Source organism: Pseudoliparis swirei, chromosome 9 (assembly GCF_029220125.1).
Source record: "Pseudoliparis swirei isolate HS2019 ecotype Mariana Trench chromosome 9, NWPU_hadal_v1, whole genome shotgun sequence".
Lineage (NCBI taxonomy): Eukaryota > Metazoa > Chordata > Actinopteri > Perciformes > Liparidae > Pseudoliparis > Pseudoliparis swirei.
This window is the reverse complement of record NC_079396.1, coordinates 23,653,514-23,680,428: the sequence shown is the minus strand read 5'-3', so window position 1 is coordinate 23,680,428 and position 26,915 is coordinate 23,653,514. Positions and strand designations below refer to the sequence as shown.

General features: G+C 41.2%; 1 protein-coding gene across 1 annotated transcript in view; it reads right to left on the bottom strand.

Annotated features, from left to right (window-relative positions):
- Positions 1-16,399: 16,399 nt before the first annotated feature.
- The window catches only part of LOC130199287 (cadherin-4-like), a 244,516-nt gene continuing 234,000 nt past the window's right edge, over positions 16,400-26,915 (bottom strand). The window contains exons 13-17 of the mRNA XM_056422646.1: positions 25,607-25,846; positions 24,451-24,687; positions 23,240-23,379; positions 22,950-23,114; positions 16,400-20,319 (exon numbers count right to left, since the gene is read on the bottom strand). Of these exons, the coding sequence (XP_056278621.1) occupies positions 20,116-20,319; positions 22,950-23,114; positions 23,240-23,379; positions 24,451-24,687; positions 25,607-25,846 (986 nt within the window). The 3' untranslated portion in view covers positions 16,400-20,115. The remainder of the gene's footprint in view (positions 20,320-22,949; positions 23,115-23,239; positions 23,380-24,450; positions 24,688-25,606; positions 25,847-26,915) is intronic.

Genomic DNA, 26,915 nt, shown 5'->3' with positions numbered 1-26,915 from the left:
AATGAAAAAAGACGAACGTCAAGATTATATTATTATCTCACTGGATCAGAAACGGCTGTTTGATTTCCAAGTTAATAAATCAGTCGGGGGGGGAATGAAATGAAAAAGCCTGTCTTGACATTCTGTAGCTGTCAGATCCGAAAGGTTTGGTTTGGGATTATAATGAGAAACATTTAAGCTTTTAAATACTTGCAGTTTGCTTCTTTTCCCCCCCAGCTCTCTCTCTCTCTCTGTCTCTCTCTCTCTCTCTCTCTCTCTCTGTCTCTCTCTCTCTGTCTATCTCTCTCTCTCTCTCTCTCTGTGTGTGTGTCAGGTTCAATGTAGACAAAAAGTTTATATTAAAGTGTTCCTGCAATCTCGTATCAAACATAATTAACAGATCGAGTTAATACTATTTTAAAGCTCTACATCTTTCAACACGTTCCATTAAGTCTGATGCTTTTCTCTGTTTACTGGTTTTACATGGCTTGTGATTGGACAATTACAGGGACCTCTTACATTTTTTTTCTTTCTTGTATCCTGACTGTATTTTGGACCATGCATTGATACGCTGAAAGCTGAAGAACTTGTCCCTGTATTTTTTTTATATGACATCATTTATAAATTAATAAATCCTAAACCTAAATTACACTCCACCTCATTTGAAAGCATTGTTCTTAGTCTTTCACATCCAACCTGGAAAACACTACAGCCAATTCTATTTGTGATTCTGTACCGGCCACCAGGTCCATATTCAGAGTTTATATCTGAATTCTCAGAATTTATATCAAGTTTGGTTCTTAAAACTGATAAAGTTATTATTGTAGGAGATTTTAATATCCATGTGGATGTTGATAATGATTGCCTAGGTGCTGCATTCATCTCATTGTTGGACTCGATTGGCTTCTGTCAGAGAGTACAGAAACCCACTCACAGCTTTGGCCACACGCTTGATCTTGTTCTTACTTATGGCGTTGACATTGAGCATTTGAACGTCTTCCCACAGAATCCTCTTCTGTCAGACCACAAACTCATAACTTTTGAATTTATACTCCCGGAGTGTACACCGTTAGTCAAAAGTTTCTACACCAGATGTCTAACTGACAGTGCTGTAGCTACATTTAAAGAAGCGATTCCTTCTGCATTTGATTCGATACCACGTCTCAATATAACAGAGGACTCCTGGTCTAACTTTAGTCCGTCCCAGATTGATCATCTTGTTGACAGTGCCACAGGCTCTCTGAGAATGACACTGGACTCGATAGCCCCTCTGAAGAAGAAGACAGTGAGGAAGAGGAGGTTTGCTCCCTGGTATAACCCTCAGACCCGCAAACTGAAGCAAACGTCACGAAAGCTTGAACGCATATGGCGTTCAACTAATCTGGAAGAATCCCGCTTAGTTTGGCGAGATAGTCTTAAAACTTATAAGAAGGCCCTCCATAATGCCAGAGCAGCCTATTACTCATCAGTAATAGAAAAAAATAAGAACAACCCCAGGTTTCTCTTCAGCACTGTAGCCAGGCTGACAGAGTCACAGTTCTGTGGAGCCGAGCATTCCTATAGACCTTAGTGGTAATGACTTTATGAAATTCTTTAATGAAAAGATTTTAACTATTAGGGACAAGATTAATAATCTCTTGCCCTTAACCAGTGCCAATCTGTCCTCAAGTGGAATGGCCTTGGAAACCGCTGTATGCCCTGGTGTATATTTGGAGGGATTTTCTCCTATCAACCGTGACCAATTATCTTCAACGGTTTCTACTTCGAACACGTCTACCTGTCTCTTGGACCCCATCCCGACGAGGCTGCTTAAAGACGTTTTGCCTTTAATTGGCAGCTCTCTATTAGATATTATCAATGTGTCTCTGCTAACAGGCCACGTACCACACTCCTTCAAAGTGGCTGTTATTAAACCTCTCCTGAAGAAGCCCACTCTGGATCCAGAGGTGTTGGCTAACTACAGACCGATCTCTAACCTCCCTTTCCTCTCCAAGATCCTTGAGAAAGTGGTTGCAAATCAGTTGTGCGACTTTCTACATCATAATAGTTTATTTGAGAAATTTCAATCAGGATTTAGAAAACACCACAGCACCGAGACAGCACTGGTGAAAATTACAAATGACCTCTTAATGGCAGCAGATAAAGGACTCCTCTCTGTCCTGGTCTTGTTAGACCTTAGTGCTGCATTCGACACCATTGACCATGACATCCTGTTACAGAGACTGGAGCAGTCGATTGGCATTTCAGGCACGGCACTAATTTGGTTTAAATCCTATTTATCAGATCGATCTCAGTTTGTATTTGTAAACGATGACGCCTCGATAACCACCAACGTTAATCACGGAGTTCCACAAGGTTCTGTGCTTGGACCAATTTTATTTACCTTATACATGCTTCCTTTGGGCAATATTATCAGGAAACACTCCATAAACTTTCATTGTTATGCAGATGATACTCAACTATATTTATCGATAAAACCAGAGGAGAGCAACCAACTCTGTAAAATTCAAGCATGTCTTAAAGACATAAAAACATGGATGACCTGCAACTTCTTGATGTTAAACTCAGACAAAACCGAAGTAATTTTAATCGGCCCTGAGCACCTCAGAGATCAATTATCTGGTGATGTGGTTTCTGTAGACGGCATTGCCCTGGCATCCAACACCACTGTAAAGAATCTTGGCGTTATCTTTGATCGGGACTAGTTCTTTAACTCCCACGTAAAGCAAATCTCAAGGACTGCATTCTTTCATCTTCGTAATATTTAAAAAATCAGGCACATCTTGTCTCAAAAAGATGCAGAAAAATTGGTTCACGTGTTCGTTAGTTCGAGACTGGATTACTGCAACTCCTTATTAGCAGGCTACTCTAATAAGTCTCTTAGGTCCCTCCAGTTGATCCAGAATGCTGCAGCTCATATTCTCACTAAAACTAAGAAAAGAGATCACATCACTCCTGCACTAGCTGCTCTGCACTGGCTCCCAGTAAAATCAAGAATCACTTTTAAAATTCTTCTCTTAACCTACAAAGCCTTGATTGGTGATGCTCCATCATATCTTAAGGAGCTTGTAGTATCATATTGCCCCACTAGAGAACTACGCTCACTAAATGCGGGACTACTTGTAGTTCCTAGAGTCTTAAAAAGTAGAATGGGAGCCAGAGCCTTTAGTTATCAAGCTCCTCTTTTATGGAACCAGCTTCCACCTTCAGTCCGGGAGGCAGACACAGTCACCTCGTTTAAGAGTCGACTTAAGACCTTCCTCTTTGACAGAGCTTATAGTTAGGGCTGAATCAGGTTCACCTGGTCCAGCCCCTTGAGATGCTGCTATAGGCTTATAGCTGCCGGGGGACGTTTTAGGATGCACTGAGTACCTATCTCCTCTTTTTTCTCTCCTTAGGGATGAATTTTCATCTCTCAATCACACGTTACTAACTCTGCTTTCTCCCCGGAGTCCTTTTGACTTGACGTCTCATGGGGTCATCGGACCCTATGAGACGGCATAGATCCTATCTGCCTGATGGATCATCGAGGTCTGGGTCGTGGAATTCCTGCTACCGACGACGCCACTGTCCTGTTGAGACTCCGCCCACTGTTGAGACTCCGCCCACTGTTGAGACTCCGCCCACTCCTCCTCCCCACCGCCATTTGCCTGATGGATCGTGGAGGTCTCCATCGTGGAATATGCCTACTATGAACTATTCATACACTCTGTCACATTCATTGAATGTATTTTAACTCTAAATCTGTCCTTCTGTACACATTACATCTATTGCATCTGTCCATCCTGGAGAGGGATCCTCCTCTGTTGCTCTCCTGAAGGTTTCTTCCCTTTTTTTCCCCCTGAAGGGTTATTTGGGAGTTTTTCCTGGTCCGATGTGAGGTTTTGGGGCAGGGATGTCTATGTGTACAGATTGTAAAGCACTCCGAGACAAATTTGTAATTTGTGAAATTGGGCTATATAAATAAACTGAATTGAATTGAATTGAATCATTTCTGCTTGTGCATCATTGAGTGAGTTGTTCCTCAGATATTCACACGGTCACACCATCACGCGGTGACTTGGCCGGATTCCCCCCCCAAAATCACCATTTATCCTCCAAAAGGTCAGCTAGGCGTCGTGGCTGTAAATCAAATCCTCGGGGGGGCCGGACCAACCTTTTCATCGCCGACGGTAACGTTACAACCCCGAGCGATCGCCGACGTCCCATGATGCATTTGTCTTTTTTTTGGGGTCAAGGCGGGGCGCGGTTAACCGGATGTTTTCTTCGGACGAGTCACATGATGCAGCTTTTCCCGCTGCAGCTATGTCATCAGGAACGACCGCTGTCATAAAGACACAAGTAGCGCTATGACGACTCAAAAACAATTACCCAGCAGCACGTAGCAACGCTCAATTACCAGTTCGCTTCATATTGTTACCTTCGCATTGAAAATGCGGAAGGTTATGTTTTGATCGCCGTGTATTTATTTATTTATTTGTATGCGTGTTATTCGCATAAGTAAAAAAGTATTAAACCGAATCGCATGAAATTTGGTGGGATGATTGGTTATTATCCGGGGACCATTTGATTAGATTTTGGGATTGATCGGGTCAAAGGTCATGGTCAAGGTCATGAAAAGGTCAAAATCTTCTTTTTACCAATTTTTATCCAATTGGCATGAAACGAATGACAAAATGTTCAGAATTCAATGCCCCATCTTGTGATATGCGAAGGTATGCGCTCTACCGAGTGCCCATTCTAGTTTGAATATGGATTTCCCATTACTCAGCTCATTTTTGAAAGCGGTAAAAAAAAGGCAATGGAAGAGACGAGGCCCCCTCGGGAGGGGTGGGGGGTGGGGGGGCCTCCGCCTGCATCTTCCTGCGCATAAATGAGCAAATTAGCTACGAACAGCTGTTACCTGTTAGAATGACCCGCTTTCATTTTATCGCGGCGGACCGAGAGGTCTGGAAGCATCTGCACGCCGCAGCTGTCGGACATTTTTTTGATCGGCCCTCGCCGATTTCCCGGCTTTCAATACATCACGACGGACGTAATTACCTCAATATCTCTTTTTATGGATTCTACAAATCGCCGGGCGCACGCTGCATGCCAAGCTTCCGTAAATTACAGGCGACCGGTAGCCGGCCGGTCCACTCGGCCGCGTCGGGCACTTTATTTTAAAGTGCCAATTCTTCTGATTTAAGTCCGGGGTTGATTTTTTAAATTTCTATTTGAGTAAAAACAATGGATTTATGCTCTAGGTTTAGCAGTGTGCGTCCGAAAGTATTTTTCAGATGTGCGTGTCTAGTAAAAATGTGTTTGTTTGTATGCAATGTTTATTGCTAATATACTATATAATAAATCTCCTCTGAACAAATCCTCCTCAAATTGATCATGAATAAACCTCGCACCGCTGACACTTTATACTTTACAGACACTGTGTACACTTTCATCATATTTTTTACATTTGTATTTCCTTTATTATTTAAATTTTTCAATGTACCATGCCCTGCTATTTTATTTAATTGTATTGTATATTTGTAAAAAAAAGAAGAAATGTTGCTGCTGTGGCAGTAAATTCCCCCTTGGGGATAAATAAAGTAACATTTAATCTAATCTAAAATCTGTAATCCAGCATTTCCACAAAAACACAGATGATATCACTGCATATATATATAAATATTGCGATATGTTCGTCATCAGCGGCCCACAGGCTCCATCACCGTGTGTCGCCTCTTAGATAATGGCTGAACAGACAATTTATTTCAATAAATGTCTTCCAGATTGCCATTTTTAATAAGAGAAAGCTTTTTAATGTCACGGTGAAGTGAAAGCCTTAATGCATGTTCCACTTTAAAAAAAAACAAGTTGTAAAAAAAGTGTAATTATTGTACAAGTAAATGGACCGTGTGACTTGACCTCCGTGCGAGGTCCCATTGTTGGTTTGACTTCCTGTGTCCGCGTCAAGTGGAGCGAGAACGCCGGCTATGACGTCGCTTTTTCACTTCCAGAATGAAACCTCGGGGGCGATAATGGCCATTTATTAAGTTTGAGCATTCAGCGGGAGACGCTAAGTGGCCGTAAAAGTATAGCTGTACAGGTCAATTGCCTTACAGTAGCAAGCAGAAATGACCGGTTGAAAGGTTTTAAACGTGTGTGTCCCGCTGAAGGTAGAAAAGAGTGAGAAAAGAAAGGGAATAAAGAGCTCTGCAGTCGTTGGGTGAGGTCGCAGATCACCTGCAGTCCTCATTCATCATTCAGTTCATATTACAAGAATTACATGTCATCTCAGAGAAAAGAGAATAACAAAGAGTTTAAGAGAAAAAGAAATCACTTGTATTATCAATGTGTCATATGTGTAATGTGAAAACCGTATTTATAGCTTTATTTATAACAGTATAGTTAATTGTGTTGGTCTTGAAGCTCACATCTTTTATGAGCTTCATTTTCCACACACACTGCAGCTGTTTTCAGAAATCAACTGTTCTCATACGTGTTTTGCAAAAGACACACGTATAAAAACATGTATAATAATAATAATAATAATAATACGTATATTGTAAATAATCTGTTTTTGTAAATTTTTTAGAAAATATTCCCCCCCTAGAAATGCATTAAATAAGATTAGAATAAGTAGGAATGAACTGCATTTGTATCGATGTTTGTATTCAAAACACACACACAAAAACACAAACAAACACACACACACACACACACACACACACACACATGAAAGGTTTACCTTACACATACAGTATACACTACCGTTCAAAAGTTTGGGATCACTTAGAAATGACTTCATTTTTCAAAGAAAAGCACTGTTTTTTCAATAAAGATAACATTAATCAAAAATACACACTATACATTGTTAATGTGGTAAATGACTCTTCTAGGTGGAAACGTCTGGTTTCAAATGAAATATCTCCATAGGTGTATAGAGGCCCATTTCCATCAACTATCACTCCAGTGTTCTAATGGTACATTGTGTTTGCTAATCGCCTTAGAAGACTAATGTCTGATTAGAAAACCCTTGTGCAATTATGTTAGCACAGCTGAAAACAGTTATGCTGGTGATATAAGCTATACAACTGGCCTTCCTTTGAGCTTGAAGTTTGAAGAACACAATTAATACTTCAAATATTAATCATTATTTCTAACCTTGTCAATGTCTTGACTATATTTTATATTCATTTGATAAATAAAAGTGTGATTTTTCATGGAAGACACAAAATTGTCTGGGTGATCCCAAACTTTTGAACGGTAGTGTATAAATATATATATATAAATATTTATATATATACATTTATATATGTATACATTTATATAAATAAATACATCTATATTTGATATAAATATATTTAAATATATATATTTTATATATACAAGTATATATATATGTATATATATATATATCTAAAAAATAAATATTGATGTACAATATATAAATGTATTTATACATATATATACAGTATATATATATTTTGTACATATATATTTTGTATATTTATATGTTGTTATATTTTGTATATAAATATTGTGTTGTTTTGTTGTATGCATATCTATACACACTGGTGAATGCAGAGTTCATGTCCATCTACTTATTCCTCATTAAATCATTGTTATAGCTCTAACTTCCATCGTAGTTTACTAATTTCAAGAATAAGATATGAAATAATAATTATTTCACAAACAAAACTCACACCTTGAGCTGCTGGTTTGTTTTGGGGGATCAAAGCTGAACTCTACAGTCAGTTTCTCCTTCAGGACCACCAGACAGTAATTTATTTGTAATTCAAAACTATAATACAGCCGCATGTGTATGTTTAATATGTTCACTTATCATTTCAACTAATGATACTTACTGTTTCCTTGGGAGCCATGTCGGGAAGTTCTGCAATAAATGAGGGTAATCTTTTTTTTTTTTTTTTAGATTTAGCGTTGAAATACAGCACATTCATGCAGTGAGCGAATATTGGAGGCATCATCGTTTCATACAAATCTGAATATGAGCAGCCAGGGAGGAGCAGAGAGGATCGGTCATCTGCAGACGGCCTCTCTCGTTTGTGCAGAGTGGAGATTTGGATTAGATACTGTATATCATTTTGGATAAATTCCTCGTGGGAACCTTCGGTCCTCTGGCGGCTGATTTCACAAACCATCATCATGTTTAACCCTCCTGTTGCCTTAGAGTCAATGTGACCCCATTCAATGTTTAACCCTCCTGTTACCTTAGAGTCAATTTGACCCCATTCAATGTTTAACCCTCCTGTTACCTTTATATTTACTGACATATTTTACCCTCGGGGTCAATTTGACCCCAGCAATTAAAACCTCCAGAAAATTATTAGAATTAATATTGTTTCCCACGTTTAAGTGTGAGGTACTTTATGTTTGTTTGTTGACTACCTAAATAGCCCTTTAAATATATAAAAAAGTTGATATTTCTTATATGTTTGACACAGTGAAAAACAGCCTGGGGTCAAAATGACCCCAAAGAACACCGACATTAAACATTGAATGGGGTCAAATTGACCCTAAGGTAACAGGAGGGTTAAGGAGCTGCGAAGTAACACAAGGCAAGCCGCGAGGAAGAGAGAGACTCGATTAAATAAGTAGTTAAGTCAATTTTTTCTACGTTAGATTGTAAACTCTTGAGATTGCGTGTGGGAATGAAGAAAAAGGGGAAGTTTTGGAACTGAGCCAGATGGAAAACAAAAGGGGATTTAAATGTAAGACATTTCACACGCAGCAAAACAATAACAAGTTTATTATTTTGTATTCCTGTGTGTTTTCTCTGCCTGCCTATTCTACTTCTTCCAACTCCCAATACTCTTCACTTCAGATTCATATTTTAGATGTTAAGCGTGAAGAAAAAAAAGCGTTTTTGCACAATCAATGTCGGTGAACTTTTAGTTTGTGCTCCGCACTTTAACGGAATGTTTCGGATGTAAATCGCTTCTTTCGGATGAAAAGATTGCGACAAATAATAAAAAATTAGAAACGCTGCTGTTCATATGCTCCGCGCTTCCACCGGGGGGCCGTATCTCCGAGCTCTCTGGAGGTAAGTACTGGCAGATGGTCGGATCATGTTGACAGTGTGTGTGTGTGTGTGTGTGTGTGTGTGAGTGATAGATAGCTACTCTGTGAATAGCTGTGGAGCGTAATATGATTTGGATGTAAGAATGGCATCTAAATCGGATTTGCAGGCAGGACTATGGGCCCAGAGCTTCACTCCTTTATCTCCCCGTCCCTCGCCGGCCCGTATAATGCGGTCAGCTGCGGCGGCGCTTCTCTCCGGGGTGTGGTCTCGCTGACCCCCCCGGCGAGGCGGGAAACATCATCGCTTCCAATCTCTTTTATTTTTTATTTATTTCTTGAAATGGCTCCCATCGCACGGCGACCCTCATCCTACCTGCGCGGCTCCTCAATCAAAACCTCTTTAGTTGTTTTTTTCTTCGTAGCTTCTCTTGACTCTTTGAACCTAGAGCTCACTGCCCCCCCCCAGGAGTTCATCGCCGGGGCAATCTGCATACGCTAGTCCACCGCCAGCTGATGTGAGACAATAAATCCAATACGGCTATTTGTTTACTCTCATTACACAGAAGGCCGGACGCGCTTTGGATCGTTCGGAGTGGGAATCGCAGGCCGCCTCCGTTTCCCACTCGGTCTGCGTTTCCACGTCTGGAAGTCCAGAGGCGGTCCGGCGGTCCGCTAAAGCAGCCGTTAGATGGATATCCGACCGGACCTGGGCCATTCCCTCCTTCCTTTCCCCGCATCCTCCTCTGTCCCTCGCATCCTGCGGCCATCATAAGGCCAATAGAAGTCACTGATGGGGAATATGAGGAAATGGTATGGATAGATGGATGACTGGTCTAACGGCGTCGACAGAGCGCCCTCAGGGATGAGAAATTATATATATATACGAGGCTATACGCGGATGTTCTCTCATAAATATCCCCCAAACTACACTCCTAGATTGCTAAACCACATCTGAACTAGAATGGGCACTCGGTAGAGCGCATACCTTCGCATATCACAAGATTGGGCATTGAACTATGAACATTTTGGTATTAGTTGCATGCCAATTGGATAAAAATATGGTAAAAAGAAGATTATGACCTTTCCATGACCTTGACCTTGACCTTTGACCCGATTGATCCCTAAATCTAATCAAATGGTCCCCGGATAATAACCAATCATCCCACCAAATTTCATGCGATTCGGTTTAATACTTTTTTAGTTACGCGAGTAACACGCATACAAATGAATAAATAAATAAAATTAAAAAAATAATTTAAAAATAAATACATGGCGATCAAAACATAACCTTCCGCATTTTCAATGCGAAGGTAATAACAGTTTTCCACGCTAAAGATAAAATGTTCGATGTAATTTAAACGGCCGACATCTGGAGTGTGATGTCGTCGACTCCGATAACGAGGCTTGATATTGAGACACGGTCTCTTCCGGCAGTCTCTAGACGTTATGAATGGGTTATGACTTTTGCTTTTTAGGACTCAGATTCGTTCTTTGCTGTTCTCGCGTCGATCTCCGACTCCTCGTCGCTTAAAGCAAAGCCTCGAGTGAGATATTAAGAGTAATAAGGATATCTCTTGCGTGATGGCGTCTATTATATCAATCATGTTGGCTCATCATCGTGAGAAAGCATGAATTTGGATATGGACAGATCGTCTCCGCACTGAAGCAAGTTTTAAGTCATGCATGTGTCTTTCTGTATACTATATACAACATAAATATGCATCGTTTAAATGTATTTACTTGAGCGTAATCTAAAGGGTGCCCTACAATGCTGCAATGGCTTCATTGACGAATGTGTTGAATGCTTTTGAGTTTATCAGCAGCTGATATGAGGAAGATCAGTAAGCCACACGTGTTGAGTACGAAACATCAGTTTCGCTTCTCTTCGGCTTCACCCAGCGTTTAGGATTCATTTTGTGCACAGAAGGAGGATTTGTGGAGCGCTGGCCCTTTAAGAAAGACTCGCCTCACGGCCAGAAAGATCGATCACAGTGATCCAAGACCTTCAATGTGCATTGGAGGTACTTTTCATTTCATATAGCTCATAATGACGACTCTTTCCTGACTTGCACTACGGGTACATTTGACCTCTTGACCTTTTGAGGGGCAGGACCTCTACTGTGTGCACGGTGTGTTATATGTGTTACCTTCCTCTCAAGTAAAATATCATCTCCCACCGGTGCAGATGTCATTTAACAACACATTTAAAAAACACAAGATAATTACATTTTAGTTGAGATCATCTGTTTCACGTTGTGTTGGCTAGAATAAATAATGTGTCCAGAACACACATTCTAAATGAGTACATATTGTTTTTTCCTTTAAAAAAAGAAAAGAAAAGTGAAGTGCAGTTGTGTGCGTTGCATCGTCGACTTTGCCGAGGATAATCATTTCTAATTAAATGTTATGATGTTCATCCACAGGCACAGCAACACTAGACAGAGACGAGAGAACATGTAAAGCCAATTGGGTGAAACAGATGAGAAAGGCCACAAAGTATTTTATTTTATTATATTGTATTGTATATATTGTAAAAAATGCTTGTTGCTGCAACAAAGAAATGTCCCCCTGGGGATGAATAAAGTATATCTAATCTAAACCTATAATCTAATGTTGCCGGGAAGATTGGACCTCTGGTCTGTGTACACTTGCCACATTGATCATGCACAATAACATCTAAAACTAGAATGGGCACTCGATAGAGCGCATACCTTCGCATATCACAAGATTGGGCATTTAATTATGAACATTTTGGCATTAGTTGCATGCCAATTGGATAAAAATTAAAAAGAAAATGTTGACCTATCCATGACCTTGACATTTGACCCGATTGATCCCAAAATCTAATCAAATGGTCCCCGGATAATAACCAATCATCCCACCAAATTCCATGTGATTCAAGAAGATGTTGACCTTTTCATGACCTTGACCTTGACCTTTGACCCGATCGATCCCAAAATCGAAGCAAACGGCCCCCGGATAATAACCAATCATCCCACCAAATTTCATGCGATTCAGTTAAAAACTTTTTTGTTATGCGAATAACACGCATACAAATAAATAAATACACGGCGATCAAAACATTACCTTCCGCATTTTCAATGCGAAGGTAATTATTACTCATTCATAATACACCGTGAATCAGTTTTTTCCCCGTATTTTTTTGTGAAACACGAACATGTGAATGAAGTCAGATTACCTTCGGGGAACATAGTTTTACTGAAATGGAAAAACATAATTGATTAGATCTTTCATGGAGTCCAGAGCCTCGTTAATGCTGACCCGGCCATTCGGCAGACATAAAATCAGCTTTTTACAAAATGCAGTAACTGGTGATGTCAGTGACGCAAACGTCACGGGTCCAAGTGCACACATGGAGGACAATACAGCACTTGAGGACGCAATGAACCCCTCTCTCTCCCGCCCTCCCAACGGCCTCCACGGTTGCCAGATTAGTTCACTTCACAGTCAGTATTGCCCCCCCCCCCCCCCCCCCCAACTCTCGCCTCGTCCGCAGCTCCGCTCGCTGTTTGTTTACGTGTTAGTTTCGTCTGGCTCTGAAGCTCCGAAGCCCAAATCAAATCCAACCAGACGGAGATTTCACTCACGCTGACGCGTTGTGTTCAACGACAGAGAACCGGGCCTTGGCGAGACCGGCTGTTCTTCTGTCAGTCTGCTTTCTATCAGGGAAAAGGAATAGTTTGACTCTTTTTTTTTTTGCGGTAGGGGGGGGGGGGGGATATGTTTTCTTTCCGAAAAGTTTGAAACTATATTTCTGTAAATATGGAGACACTTACCTTAGATCGACATTAATACCTGAAACAGATCAGGCTGATGCTGAGAATTTAAAGATACCCCGACAACAAGGACATTTCTGTTTTAAAGATTTTGAATATTTTGATAATTTAACTGCTTATTGTTGGTAGTTCCACGATCACAGTTTCAAACATCCGTTATCTAAATGCTGTTTCTTAGCAACCGAGAGCCAATAAACCTTAGAATATTATATTTAGAAATGATAGATATTATTTACTAAGTTCAAATAAATATTTCTCCTGTGCAGCAACAAACAAAGCTCAGAGAAAGTAACAAAAAACAAACAAAATGAACATATTTGCTATGGGAACTGGACAAAAAAAATATGAATCTTATAGAAATATTATATATGTGTGGTTGTATACGGCTTCATCTTCTGTAATAGCATCTCCATAAAGACATAGTATAGAATGCCACAAAAAATAAAAGTAGAGGTGAAATGCCATAGTCTAATATACTATGTAATAAACTACTATAAATAAATAAAGTTAATAAAAAGTCTATTTAAATCTAAATATACAAGATTGAAGTCATTCATTAATGAGAAAATTACCTAAAAAATAAATATATTCTCTCATTTTAAAGTGGCAAGTATACATGAAAATACACATTTGTGAGATTATAAAGTCATAAATCTACGAGAGAAATAAAATAAAATATCTGCCACATTAAAAAGTACTAAAACATCTGTGGTATGTCATAAAATATCCCATAACAATGTCATAGAAAGCTCATCAAAATGTCATACTGTAGTCATAAAACTTGGGAAACGTCCGAGTGTAATTTCATTAAAATGTTATTTGGTGTATGGAAAATACCTTTCATGATATAATGTCATAGATAAGGTCATATACAATATCATGATATACAATATGTCACACAAAACAATCGTAAAGGCATAATACAGAAAATCATAAAGAATGCTAAAATTATGTAAAAGTATAATATGTCCTAAGAATTTTCATAAAAAGTCATATTATAGTATTAATTTTTTTTTTCATTGAATGTCATAGCATAGTGTGCCGTAAAGTCTTCATAAAAAAGTTATAGTATTGTCATAACAATGTCCTAGTAATCTGACATCAGCTCACGGTTTCTCGATTTCTTTCTATGTCGCCATATTTCAACAGACACATCCTGAGTCCAGAGTCCAGAGTCCAGAGTCCAGAGCCCAGAGTCTAGAGTCCAGAGTCCAGAGTCCATGAGTCCAGAGCCCAGAGTCCAGAGCCCAGAGTCCAGAGTCCAGAGCCCAGATACCAGAGTCTAGAATCCAGAACCCAGAGTCTAGGATCCAGAATCCAGAACCCAAAACCCAGAGTCAAGAGTCTAGAATCCAGAACACAGAGTCAAGAGTCAAGAGCCCAGAGTCCCCAGTCCTCAACCCTGAGTTCTGGGACACGATCACATGTAATGTGTCTGGCCCGCGGGATTGAGCAATAACGCATGTGCAAACGAAAAAACCCACTGTTTTGTTGAATCATTTGTTTACGTTTTTAATTTAGTTTTAAAAGATCTTTTAGAATAATTACAGAATTATTATTCTCATCCGAAAACACGCGTCGTAACATATTGAGATCACATGAGATCATGTGAAATCACATGAGATCACACGAGATCACATCAGATCTTGCGAGCTCATGTGAGATCACATCAAATCTCGCGAGATCTCGTGAGATCACATCAGATCACGTGAGAACTTGTGGTGTGAGATTTGGAAGTTAAAGCCATTTAGGTTTATTCTTTAGATTTCTTTTATTTCTTGATGGACTTCCTTTGCCTTTGTGCAAACACATTTCCCTCACAGCTACTTGTAGTTTCTTTTGTTAATTTGGCATATATTCACGTTTGTAATTGTGTAAATTCATTAAAGCAAAGTTGTTGTTTTTTACAACTGTCTATTTGCCTTTTTTGGCTCGTTATTGAATAGCCATGAAAAAGTTCAATATACTGTATATAATATAAATATATATATAATATATATATTAGTGCTGTGAAAAATAACGCGTTAACTCAGTTAATCCAATTACAGGTTTAACTAGTTTTTTTTTTTTAACGCATTTAACGCATGCGCAGAATGAGCTTCCAATCTGTCTGTTGTTGGTCGTCGGGACGAAAAAAAAGTCACTTGCAAAATGAGCTTCCAATCCACCACTTCAATCTGAACTCTGTCCGCTCTCATGCAGACGGTCTGTTCATCGGTAATGATCCTTCCGCAGGTTCACCTCCGGAAACCTTGTTAGGACTTTTACTTCCTGTAGATCAGGGTCTCAACACGTCGATCGCGACCTGCCAGTCGATCGCGGCGTAGTGTTGGTAGATCGCATGACATTAAAAAGATTGGCCCGCCCCCTGACATGTTCTCTAGAGCACGTCTTTGTTCTTTTATTAAACTAAACGTCTGTTGTTGATCGGATCTCCACAGCAGCATGTCATTTCTGTCTCTTCGCGTTGCGTTAACACTTATCGATCTCCGTCCCGCGCGCCACAGAGCTCCGTGCGCGCGCATCGACCGAGCAAAAAAAAGTCACTTGTCAATCTGTCCACCTTTAGATTGTATCATGGTGGAGTTAATGGTTGACAAACAAGAGAAAAATGCTCTGTTTAACCCTCCTGTTACCTTTACATTTACTAACATATTTTACCCTCGGGGTCAATTTGACCCCAGCAATTAAAACCTCCAGAAAATTATTAGAATTAATATTGCTTCCCAAGTTTAAGTGTGAGGTACTTTATGTTTGTTTGTTGACTACCTAAATAGCCCTTTAAATAAATTAAAAGTTGATATTTCTGATATGTTTGACACAGTGAAAAACAGCCTGGGGTCAAATTGACCCCAAAGAACACCGACATTAAACATTGAATGGGGTCAAATTGACCCGAAAGGTAACAGGAGGGTTAAACATTCTGTTTAGGATGAAGATGTATTAATGTTCCATATGGAAGAAAACTGATAAATAACTGCTGAGTTGCAGCACCATTGTATAGAAGAATGTATAAATGTATATATCCGTCTTTTGTCATAAATCTCTATGTTCTCACAAAATATACCGAGAATATCGGTAATATGTGATTAATCATGATTAATCCACAAAAACCTGTGATTAATCCGATTAAAAATTTTAATCGTTTCACAGCCCTAATATATATATATAATATCAAGTCGTAAAAAATTAATAAAGTCGTAGTGTAGTACGGCAAAAATAACGTAATCGTATAATAGGTCATAAAAAGAAATGAAACGGCATGTCATAAAGAAGGTCATATTATAATGTCATAGAAGGTCATGTTATAATATTATGTCATAAAAAGTAATGCACACCACACAGTACCACTTGATTATACTTTATATACTGCAGGGTCATGGAGCTGTCACACTGAACACCATTGAAGCAATATTGTATCTTCAAGTAATTAGTTCTCGTTATAACGTATCACGACTTATTAATAGGGAAAATTACGTCCGTACTAAAATCTCTCAGCCACATTGAAATATTCTTCATCAATCCAAAATAACCGCTCGCAGAAATCGGAGAGGGTGAAGACAGAAAAGACAGGAGGCATCCTTTTCTTATAAGGAGGGGACATTTTTTATTTATTTATTAATAACACATGTGTGCTGACAGGGAGTCCAGGCTCAGCGTCTATATTACAAGGTCGATCTGCAAGGCTGCGCATTGACTGTACGGTATTTGGAAACACACGCTTTGAAACAACAGACTCTTTCCCTTCTTTTTTCTTCTTCTTTTTCTTCTTCTTTTTCTTACAAAATGGTACAAACAACAATACAAAATATTTGTGCCGTTGACAATTTACAAAAAAAAGTATTTTTTTTGACTCGATAATAACTGTGCAATCATTTTTTTCAGCTTTTTTTCCTTCTTTTTTCTCTCTCTCCCCCTCTCTCTCGCCCTCTCTCTCTATGGTACACCAGAATCCCTTTTTTCTTTTTCCCGGAGGGGCAACCTCGGTCATGCATGGGCTGCGAAACATTTTTAAAAACGCTGTATGTTTTTCTGTAATATAACTCATCTGTCCGTTTATAAAAAATAAAAAAAAAGACACATGCAAAAAAAATCCAATAAAAAAAAAATCCAATTGCACAGGTACGGTTTGCCTAATGTCGTCTGTTTAGCTTCAAGCAAAATACTAAATTATGTACACTTGGACTTGAGCAGGTGTCGGGGAAAGAACCATCAGGAGCCTCCCGTCATGTGTGTGTGTGTGTGTGGTCAGGCAGTGTGTCCCGAGTGAGACCGAGGGTCCTTTATCTAACACCATCAGAAGAAGGAGGGAGGGGGGGGGCAGCCAGAAGACAGTGGTGGACCACAGCAGTGCAATAGTTCTTCCTCCATTCCACCATTTCCCTAATTCTCCTCCCACTCGAGGAAGAGAAGGCCAACGAGACGAGCGAGGGTCCCTCGTCCTTTCGTCCCCTCCTCAAAGAAAAAAAAAATTGCATTTAAACGGCGGAGTCGACTCCACTGAGTTATGGATAACATTCAGTATCATAAATGGCATTGTGTCACCTATTATGTATGTGTGACACAGTTTATAATAGTCAGTTACCTTGTGTAAAGTATGTGTTTGTGTGTGTGTGTGTGTGTAGGCCTCTTGCTATATTAGACCCCGAACCAGGTCCGATGGAGCGAGTCTTCCTCGGTGGACTTCGGGGGAGGGGGGGCTGAATCAGAACGACTCGCGGAGCATGGAAACACTCGCGTATGTACAAGTAAGGCCGAGAGGAGCGAGTGTGTGCGTGGACTGTACACGTGGAGACTGGGACCGGCGGCGTGAGGCTGCGAGCTCTCAGAGGATGCACATGGCTCTTTTTCGTGGTGAAAATACACAATATAACCTTTTTGCCACACATTTGTATTCATCTGAAAACCAAACTGTAGGGGGGGGGGGGGGGGAGAAAGAAAAAGCAGAGACAACACAGAAAACCGGCATTACCAAATGTATAAAAAAAATTCTATATATACACTACCATTCAAAAGTTTGGGGTCATCCAGACAATTTCGTGTCTTCCATGAAAACTCACTTTTATTTATCAAATGAATTGAAAATTGAATAGAAAATATAGTCAAGACATTGACAAGGTTAGAAATAATGATTAATATTTGAAGTATGAATTTTGTTCTTCAAACTTCAAGCTCAAAGGAAGGCCAGTTGTATAGCTTATATCACCAGCATAACTGTTTTCAGCTGTGCTAACATAATTGCACAAGGGTTTTCTAATCAGACATTAGTCTTCTAAGGCGATTAGCAAACACAATGTACCATTAGAACACTGGAGTGATAGTTGATGGAAATGGGCCTCGATACACCTATGGAGATATTTCATTAGAAACCAGACACTTCCACCTAGAATAGTCATTTACCACATTAACAATGTATAGTGTGTATTTTTGATTATTGTTATCTTTATTGAAAAAACAGTGCTTTTCTTAGAAAAATAAAGACATTTCTAAGTGACCCCAAACTTTTTAACGGCAGTGTATATATATATATATATATACACAACATGTAGACGTCAGAAATGAATCACCAAAGAGCAGAAAGCAACAGCTGTGTTTATTCTGTGAGGATATTCTGTAAACTCAGTCCTACCCTGTTATGACCTTATTAATTATACGATGACGCCCCCCCCCCCCCACATCCTTGCGTCCTCCTCATGGCGTCGTGATATATCTCCACTTTACATCTTCAGACTCCTTTCAATCCGCCCTGAAAGAACAGCTTCCACTTGTAGTCCCACGTGTGGAAACTACAAGTTGTTGTTGTTTGCGTTTCTTCTTTCCCGACGCGACTAAATCGCGAGCAGGTGAGAGAAAAGAATGAGAGGGGGAGGATCCTTTCGGGCGTTTGTCAGATTCATAATTAATAGAAGATCAGGCTGAATGAAGATGGCTACGCCGGAGGAGCGTCTCCTCGGAGGACGAGGAGCGACTAACCCTCTCCCTGGTCTGTCTTTGAAATGTTTTGTGCATTTAAATAATTAAACACAAAGACTAAAGCTCTTTTTCCCCCCTTCTCTCTCTTCTTCTTCTCCACTTCTGAAAGGGGGAGTGGGGGGGGGGTCGTTTTCATCAAGAGACTAATAACCCAACTGTCTTTTAAAGCATTGCAACTGGTGCGTTTTTTAACTTTTTAGTTTGTAGTTTGGGGCTTTTTGGCACGTCCGCTTTTGATAAAAATGCAGAGTTTCATAACGGACCCTTTTTCCCCCCCTCTTCTTCTTCTTCTTCTCTCTATTTCCTTCTCAAAAAGCTCTTCAACTCAGCAGCCAACGAAAAGAGAAAATGTCTGGGGAGAGAACGTCTCCCGATGAATGAAACGCCGCCTGAAGAGAGGCAGATTGTGGAGGCGCTAGAAAGAACCCTGGCCGGCGCTCAAGATCCCCGTTTCCTGAACCAAAGTCGGGATAAAAAAAAAAAATGTACTGAGAAACAACCGCGAACCGACAAAAGAATACAAAAAAGAGAGAGAAGGGGATCTCAGGATGTGGGCTCGGAGCTATTTGAAGCCATCTGCTGTCTACGTAAAGTACGTCGACATAAAGCCCCCCCCCCACTCCCTCCAAGTCGACGCCCCCCTCTGAAATCGGCACCAGGCGTCGTCCCCGCAGGACGGGAGAGATGACCACGGGGAAGGTCCGAGTTAAAGGGTCGAGGGGGTCGCGAGGAGGCGTGCGAGTCCAGGAAAAAAAAATGGCAACCAATCCTGAGTTAGCAGGAGTCTATAATACGCACCACTGAAGGCACTTTTTAAACAACAGTGCTTCTGTTCTGAGGGATTCAAGTTCAAGAAAGAAAAAAACCATGGGACTTTTCATATCCATGTTCTTCTTCTTCTTCTTCTTCTTCTTCGACGTCGAGCGGCTCCAGCTAAAAGCTTCTCCAGAGAGCGGCTCCAATCCAAAAAACGGAGCGGTGACAAAAAAATAAAAATATATTTCAAATAAAACCACACGGACAAAAAGAAAAAAAAAGACGAAAAAAAAAAAAAGCACAAACACTTGAAAATACAAAACTATGAGAAGCCCGCAGTTTCAGATCTTCCGTTTCAGTCTTGTGAAGAGCGCCCCCCAAAACGGACTCACGGCGCCGGGCCCTCCTTGGTGGGTGATTTGATTGGTCAGGTGGTCGAGTGTGAACTCGTGTTCAGTACGGGTGAACATGAGCCCCCCCCCCCCCCCCCACGTGCTGCAGGGACAGAGCGTGGCAGGCCAGCTGACGGGACGAGGGCGCATGTGTGTGTGTGTGTGTGTGTTTCTGTGTGTGTGTCCGGTCAGATCTAATCATCCCCTCCTCCGTACATGTCGGCCAGCTTCTTGAAGCGGGGGCCCCAGTCGTTGAGGTAGTCATAGTCCTGGTCCCCCGTGCTGGACGAGTTGAGGGAGCTGACGGAGCCGGCGGTGGAGCCGCTGCCCTCGTAGTCGAACACCAGCAGCGAGTCGTAGGGCGGGGCCGTGGGGTCGTTGTCCGCCGCTCGCAGACCCTGAGCGGGACATGGAGGAAAGGAACAAAGCAGCTGTCAGGCGGGCGGGAAAGCAAAGTCAACGGCAGCCATTTCAACGTGCCGCTCACAATATAAATATATATATATATATATTTTTAAAGCTCAACATTTATGTGAAGGATGTAAAGATATCCTGAAACAGTCAACGTTTCCCATGATGCAACGGAACGCCTCTATTCCTTATACCACCCCTTTTTCTGGTAAATGTCTCATGTCTTTCTTTTTGAGCTCAGGCTGGAGAAAAAAAACCCGATGACATCACAGTGACATCATCACGGTCATTTCCTTCCTGGGTAGTTTAATCTAGAACGATGCATACTGTTTCATACGCTTCTATTTGTCTCTATTCTACTTCTGGTAACTGTAAGTTAAACAGGTTGATATTGGAGGTATATGAAGTATTATTAGTCGCTCAGAATTGTGCTTTCTGGTCCAGCCCTCTGTTCAGTCTCATATCGGCTTGAAAAACAACGTATGAAGTTACATGACGATGCCTGGCATTGTCCACGGAGAACATATTATGGTGGCACTGTGCTCTGGGAGGAAGCTGTATTTCGTTCCGTAAAAAGTTAAATCCAATCACAGCATATCCTGAAATGTTTGTCACCATACTTGAGTTCGAAAATGAAATATTCAAGAACGCTTCTTGAAGTGAACGTTGAATAAAAGGTTCAAACGGCGTATAAGGGTGCGTTCCTGCCAGGTTTGTGCAGACGCACACAAATACAACGAGGACACACAAAGGTTCATGTAGTTCATGTGGGGCGTACTCAAATTCGAATTTTAGCACGTATGAAAACACACGCGAATAACGGGATGCATTGGCCACGTCTGACGTGTGCGATCGGACCCTGTAAGAGCCACAGGTGTGTTTTTTAGTAACTTGAAGTTTCAGAATTGTTTATAATTTAATATTCAGAATTATGCTCACGGTGTAGGAACTATAGGTGAAATATATTGAAAGATGTTTCTGTTGATGACAGACGCTCGAGTCGGGTGATTTAATGACATCATGACGGCAGCAGGTGTGAGGAAAGAGCCACATTTGTCACGGGAGTATTAGGGTGGACCCAAATGCACGACTCAGGAGACAGAACTGGAAAATAATTAACTTTACTCCAAGTACCGGCAGGAACGAAACAGACGGGAACAGATAAATACACTTTGTAACGCTGGAGGGCTTGGTCAAGAAGAACACAAGACAATCTGGCAGAGGGCAAGAGAGGGAACTTAAGTAGACGGGGACTAACGAGGGAATGGGCAACAGGTGAGATGGGCATGAAGACCAGGTGAAGGTAATGAGGGACTAACGAGGGAATGATCAGAGGCAGGTGAAGGGAGCTGGACTGACGAGATGGGAAGCAGGATCTGGAATGACGTGATAGTTAGTGTGACAGGATGAAAACAACTAATACAAGAAGGAAGGTGTGGAGCTAAACTGTTACAGCATTAGACAAGAGAGCAGATTTTTACCGTGTGACCGTGTGATCGTTCTGAACGTTTATTCTTTTGAGGAACTTTGTCAGCGTTTTTTGCTGCTCAAAATAAAATCTGAAGAAAAGGAAATGAACGGTCTCCTGTGACGCGCGTGCGAGGGAACTCACTGTGTCTGCAGCTCTTTAGCGGCTAAATGAAAACAACACCGCCGCTACAGACCCTGTTCTTTAATATCTTGTTGCTGCTCCATGAAAGACGGGGTTTTAAAATCATGGAACCGAAGGAAATCTCTTGCGAGCAGCAATGTCTCCACAAGCCGCTTCATTAATCCGGCAAGAAAGTCAGCAAGTTCGCACCTCAGGCCTCTTTCTCCAAAGCCACGCCCCCAAAATTATCATAATGGACACTTTGTTTTCACGGAAAGAGCATTAGATTCATCGATTGCTGTTGGGATGGAGTGAATTATAAATAAAAAAACATGAATAATCTGTATTTTTCACCCCCGCCCGGGGTGCAAAACCCACACTTAATTCCTCGAATGACAAATGAGGGCCGACAACAAGAAGGTCAAAGGATGGACTTCACCCCCCCTTTTTTTTTTGGTCAAAATTCAGAGCGGCGCTACGGACCGACACCTGAGAAGCTTCAAACCCCCCGGGAGTGAGTGTGCGTGTGTGTGTGTGTGTGTGTGTGGGGGGGGGGGGGGGGGTGTACAGTGTGTGGCAGGAACACCATGTGTTTGCTGTGTTTGTGTTTTACCAGACTGCTGGAGCGAGATCAGGTGAGTACATGTGTGAGCCGGGGGAGAGAGAGAGAGAGAGGGAGAGAGAGAGAGAGAGAGAGGGAGAGAGAGGGGGAGAGAGTCAAGGCTGGATCAAAGCTGAACAGCTGCCAACACCTCTCGAGTGTGAACGTGTTGTCACGAGTCTGTCAATCAGCATTTTCTCGCATCAGTGTGCCAACGCCGGAGTTGTGTGTGTGTGTGTGTGTATCAATAAATCTGGCGCCAGGAGAGCTTCTGTACCGTACAACAAACCTCTCTCTGCTGTCTCCCATCGCCACGCCGGAGTTTACGTATTGAACGGCGTCCAGAAAAAGGAGTGATCGCGTTCCGCGTCGAGATCGATGGCAAAGTGAGAGCTCAAAGAGAACGTCCGCTGTGTGTTATTCACCTCGTGGATGAAGTCCCCGATGTCTCCAGGGTGGGGCACGACGGGCCTGATGGGGTACTGGGACTCCGGGATGACGGGCCGTTCGTCCACCCGGCGCACGCCGGGCGGCTTGCTGCTGATGTGCTCCAGGGAGTCGGGCTGCTGCAGCTGGCTCAGGTCGTAGTCCTACGCGCACGGGCAAACAGATGCACGTCGGCAACAGAGGTCCACACGGACATCATGCGTGTGTGTGTATGTGTGTGTGTGTGTGTGTGCGTGTGTGGGTGGGTGCTTGTCTCTCGGCATCTCACCTGGTCTTCCTCTCCTCCTCCCTCTTCGTCGTATTTGAGGATGTTGTCTCTGACGTCGTCTTCCGGGTCAATGAGCAGCTGCTTGTTGTGCCTCTCCTTCTCACGCCGCTTGATCCACACCACGAACAGCAGCACCATGCCTACACACACACACACACACACGCACACACACACACACACACGCACACACGAACACACACACACACACGAACACAAGCACACACAGTTGAGTGCATTGTCAAAGTCATGAAGTCATAGGTATACAGGACTGTCTCAGAAAATTAGAATATTGTGATAAAGTTCTTTATTTTCTGTAATGCAATTAAAAAATATTAAATATTAAAAGAATAAAAGGCTTGCAATATTTCAGTTGATTTGTAATGAATCCAGAATGCATGACATTTTTGTTTTTTTAATTGCATTACAGAAAATAAAGAACTTTATCACAATATTCTAATTTTCTGAGACAGTCCTGTATATACATATGTAATATGTATATATTTGGCTGGCTTTGAATATATATATATATATAGGATAAATATGTATTTACATATGTTTTGAAGCAGCTCACTCCTCCTTTCTTTCTTGTATTTATTTAAAAAAAAATTATATATATATATAGGATAAATATGTATTTACATATGATTTGAAGCAGCTCACTGCTCCTTTCTTTCTTGTATTTATTTAAAAAAAAATATATATATATAGGATAAATATGTATTGACATATAGTATGTTTTGAAGAAGCTCACTCTTCCTGTCTTTCTTGTATTTATTTTTATATATATATATTTTTTTACCATTGTCTCGTTCATTTTTGTTACTATTTATTTTCTTCCCTGTGTGTTGTTTGAAATGTACACACTTAAGGTGCACCACTCGGTTTAAGTGAGCAAGAAAAATAGTAATAATAAAGTATGGATGACGCACTATGTTACATCCAACATAAAAAAAACAACCAATACGCTGGGAAAACCCTTCAGCTGACTTGTCTATATGTAAGAGCAACGTCGCCCACGGCAACCAGCGACGCCAACGACATGAACCACTGGCGGGGCAGATAGCAGCAGACCGGAAACAGAAGACAGAAACCTCGTCGTCAAGAGATGCCGGTGAAGACGGCAGCGGTTGAGGCATTAATCCACAATAACAAAAAACTAAAGTATTGGCGATGTCGCCGTGGTGCAGCCCGGCGAGCCCGCTCGTACTCACTGAGGAGGATGATGATGCAGATGAGGATGGAGATGATGGCTCCGGTGCCCAGGCCGGCGGCTGCCACGGCCCCGAAGGTGGTGCAGTCCCCGTGCTCGTCGCAGGGGCACACCTTGATCTTGATGACTGACCGGTTGGACAGCGGCGGGTTCCCCGAGTCCGACACGATGACGGGCACCTCGTAGACGCCGGGCTCCAGATAGATCTGGTACCGCAGCCCGAGGCGAGCGTAGTCGCCTGCGCAGAGATGCATTTATCAGTGATACTCCAGAATGACTATACGGTTTCAAAATAGTTACTTCTGACCAACATTTTTTAAATTATCATGTCAGTATCATGGTATTAAATATATATATATTTTTTATTATTATGTCACTATCATGATATTAATTTAAAAAATGTTTGTATCATGTCAGTATCGTGGTATTAAATACACTTTGTTTTAAATTATTATGTCACTATCATGGTATAAAAATTTTTTTTTTTGTGTATCATCATGTCAGTATCATTGTATTAAATAAACCTTTTTTTGTATTATCATGTCAGTATCATTGTATTAATTACATTTTTTTTCTTATCATGTCAATATCATTGTATTCATAAAAAAAAACATTTCTTATGTCAGATTAATGATATTAATTAAAAATGTTTTTCTTATCATGTCAGTATCATGGTATTAATTAAATGGTTTTTTTCTTATCATGTAATTAATATAAATGTTTTTTATTATCGTGTCAGTATCATTGTATTAATTAAACTTTTTTCCATTATCAATCTACACAATATGGCAAATGTGAAAATAAATAAATATGTATTGCATTATTATGCATTGATTATTTAAAAAGGCTTTTAGCCAAAAAACTAATTATCTTGCTTTTAAATGACACTGCTCGAAATCATGAATATAACCCAAAGTATTTTGTAAGAAAAAGAATAAAAACATGGTCAAATATGATCAGAACGTCGTAGTAATCCACTAAAAGTTGATCATATTGACCAGTTGAACTATTTCAGTATAATGTGCTGTAGGTAAGCAGCTTCATCATGAAGCATCTGGCGAGTCTGTGGTGGGTTAGTACATGAAATAACTGTTAAGATGTACACAGCAGCTCGTTAATCGACGTTCACGCCGTCTCTGGCGCCGACGCCTCCTCACCGCTGATCCGGGAAATGGTCCAGTTGCGCCGGATGCTGCTGGGGAAGTTGGGCAGCTCGAAGACGAACGGGCCGGCGTTGGGCTCGGTGTCGGCGTCGGCGGCGGTGATGTTGACGCCGTGGACGTTCCTGTTCACCCGCTCGCAGATCTGAGACTCCTTGGGGATGAGCGCCGGCGGGTTGTCGTTGATGTCGATCAGGTAGATCTGCAGCGTGCCGGTGCCGCTGGCTGCCGGGGAGCCTGTGAGCGAAGAGGAAACAGAATCGTTGATGGCGAGGGGAAGATGTGTACGCGGAGAGGGGCGGTGAGCCTGAAGGCCCGGCGGCGATGGAGGGGGGCCAAGGAGCTCGACACAGAAACTGGCCAACCAGAGGAGGGTATCTGCCTCGTTTTTTTAGCCTCGAGCACCTCAACCGAAAACCCAATCAAGAGTCGATCCAGATGCGGGACCCGGGGGCCCGGGGGCCCCGGCACGTCCGACCGGCCTGGAGGCGGGCGGAGCTGCAATATAACGATGTCTGTTACGCAATCAAACGAGTCCTTGTCGGTGTGTATCCACACACAGACCGGGAGAGGAAAGGCCAGTCTGCCCGGCGATATGAACAATGCACGTCTGAAAAGGTGCAACAATGACATCATCACCTAAAACACAACCGCACGTGCACATTCTGTCTGCCCACGTGCACTCGAGTTGAGCGTATATATACATACATATATATATATATGTATATATATGTATATATATTTATACAAATATATATATATATACTGTATATGTATATATATGTATATGAATACATATATATATATTTATACATATATATATGGATATATATATATCCATATATCCATATATATATGGATATATATACATATATATATATATACATATCCATATATATATAAATATATATATATATAGATGTGAAATTACTCCATATATATATCCATATATATATATATATATATATATAGATGTGAAATCACTCCCCATTCACACACCATCCATCACTCTGGATAATGGTTTCCTCGGCGTGAAAAGCAGTTGTGACCATAGCGGCGGATCCCATAATGTATTTTTTCTTATCATATTTAACAGAGACAGTGTACTTTCATTAACTCCAGGACTCAGTGATGGAGCGTCGGGATTCAGCGCTCTCCTCTCAGTGGTTTAAAGTTAGTGGACCCCGCTGTTTTTAATTAAGAGTTTAATTTGCGACAAAATGTGATCGAATCGCCCACGTAAGTGAAACTGGCTCACTTCAGGAATCCGGTGGCTTATTACCTGCGATACACACATTAGGCGGCT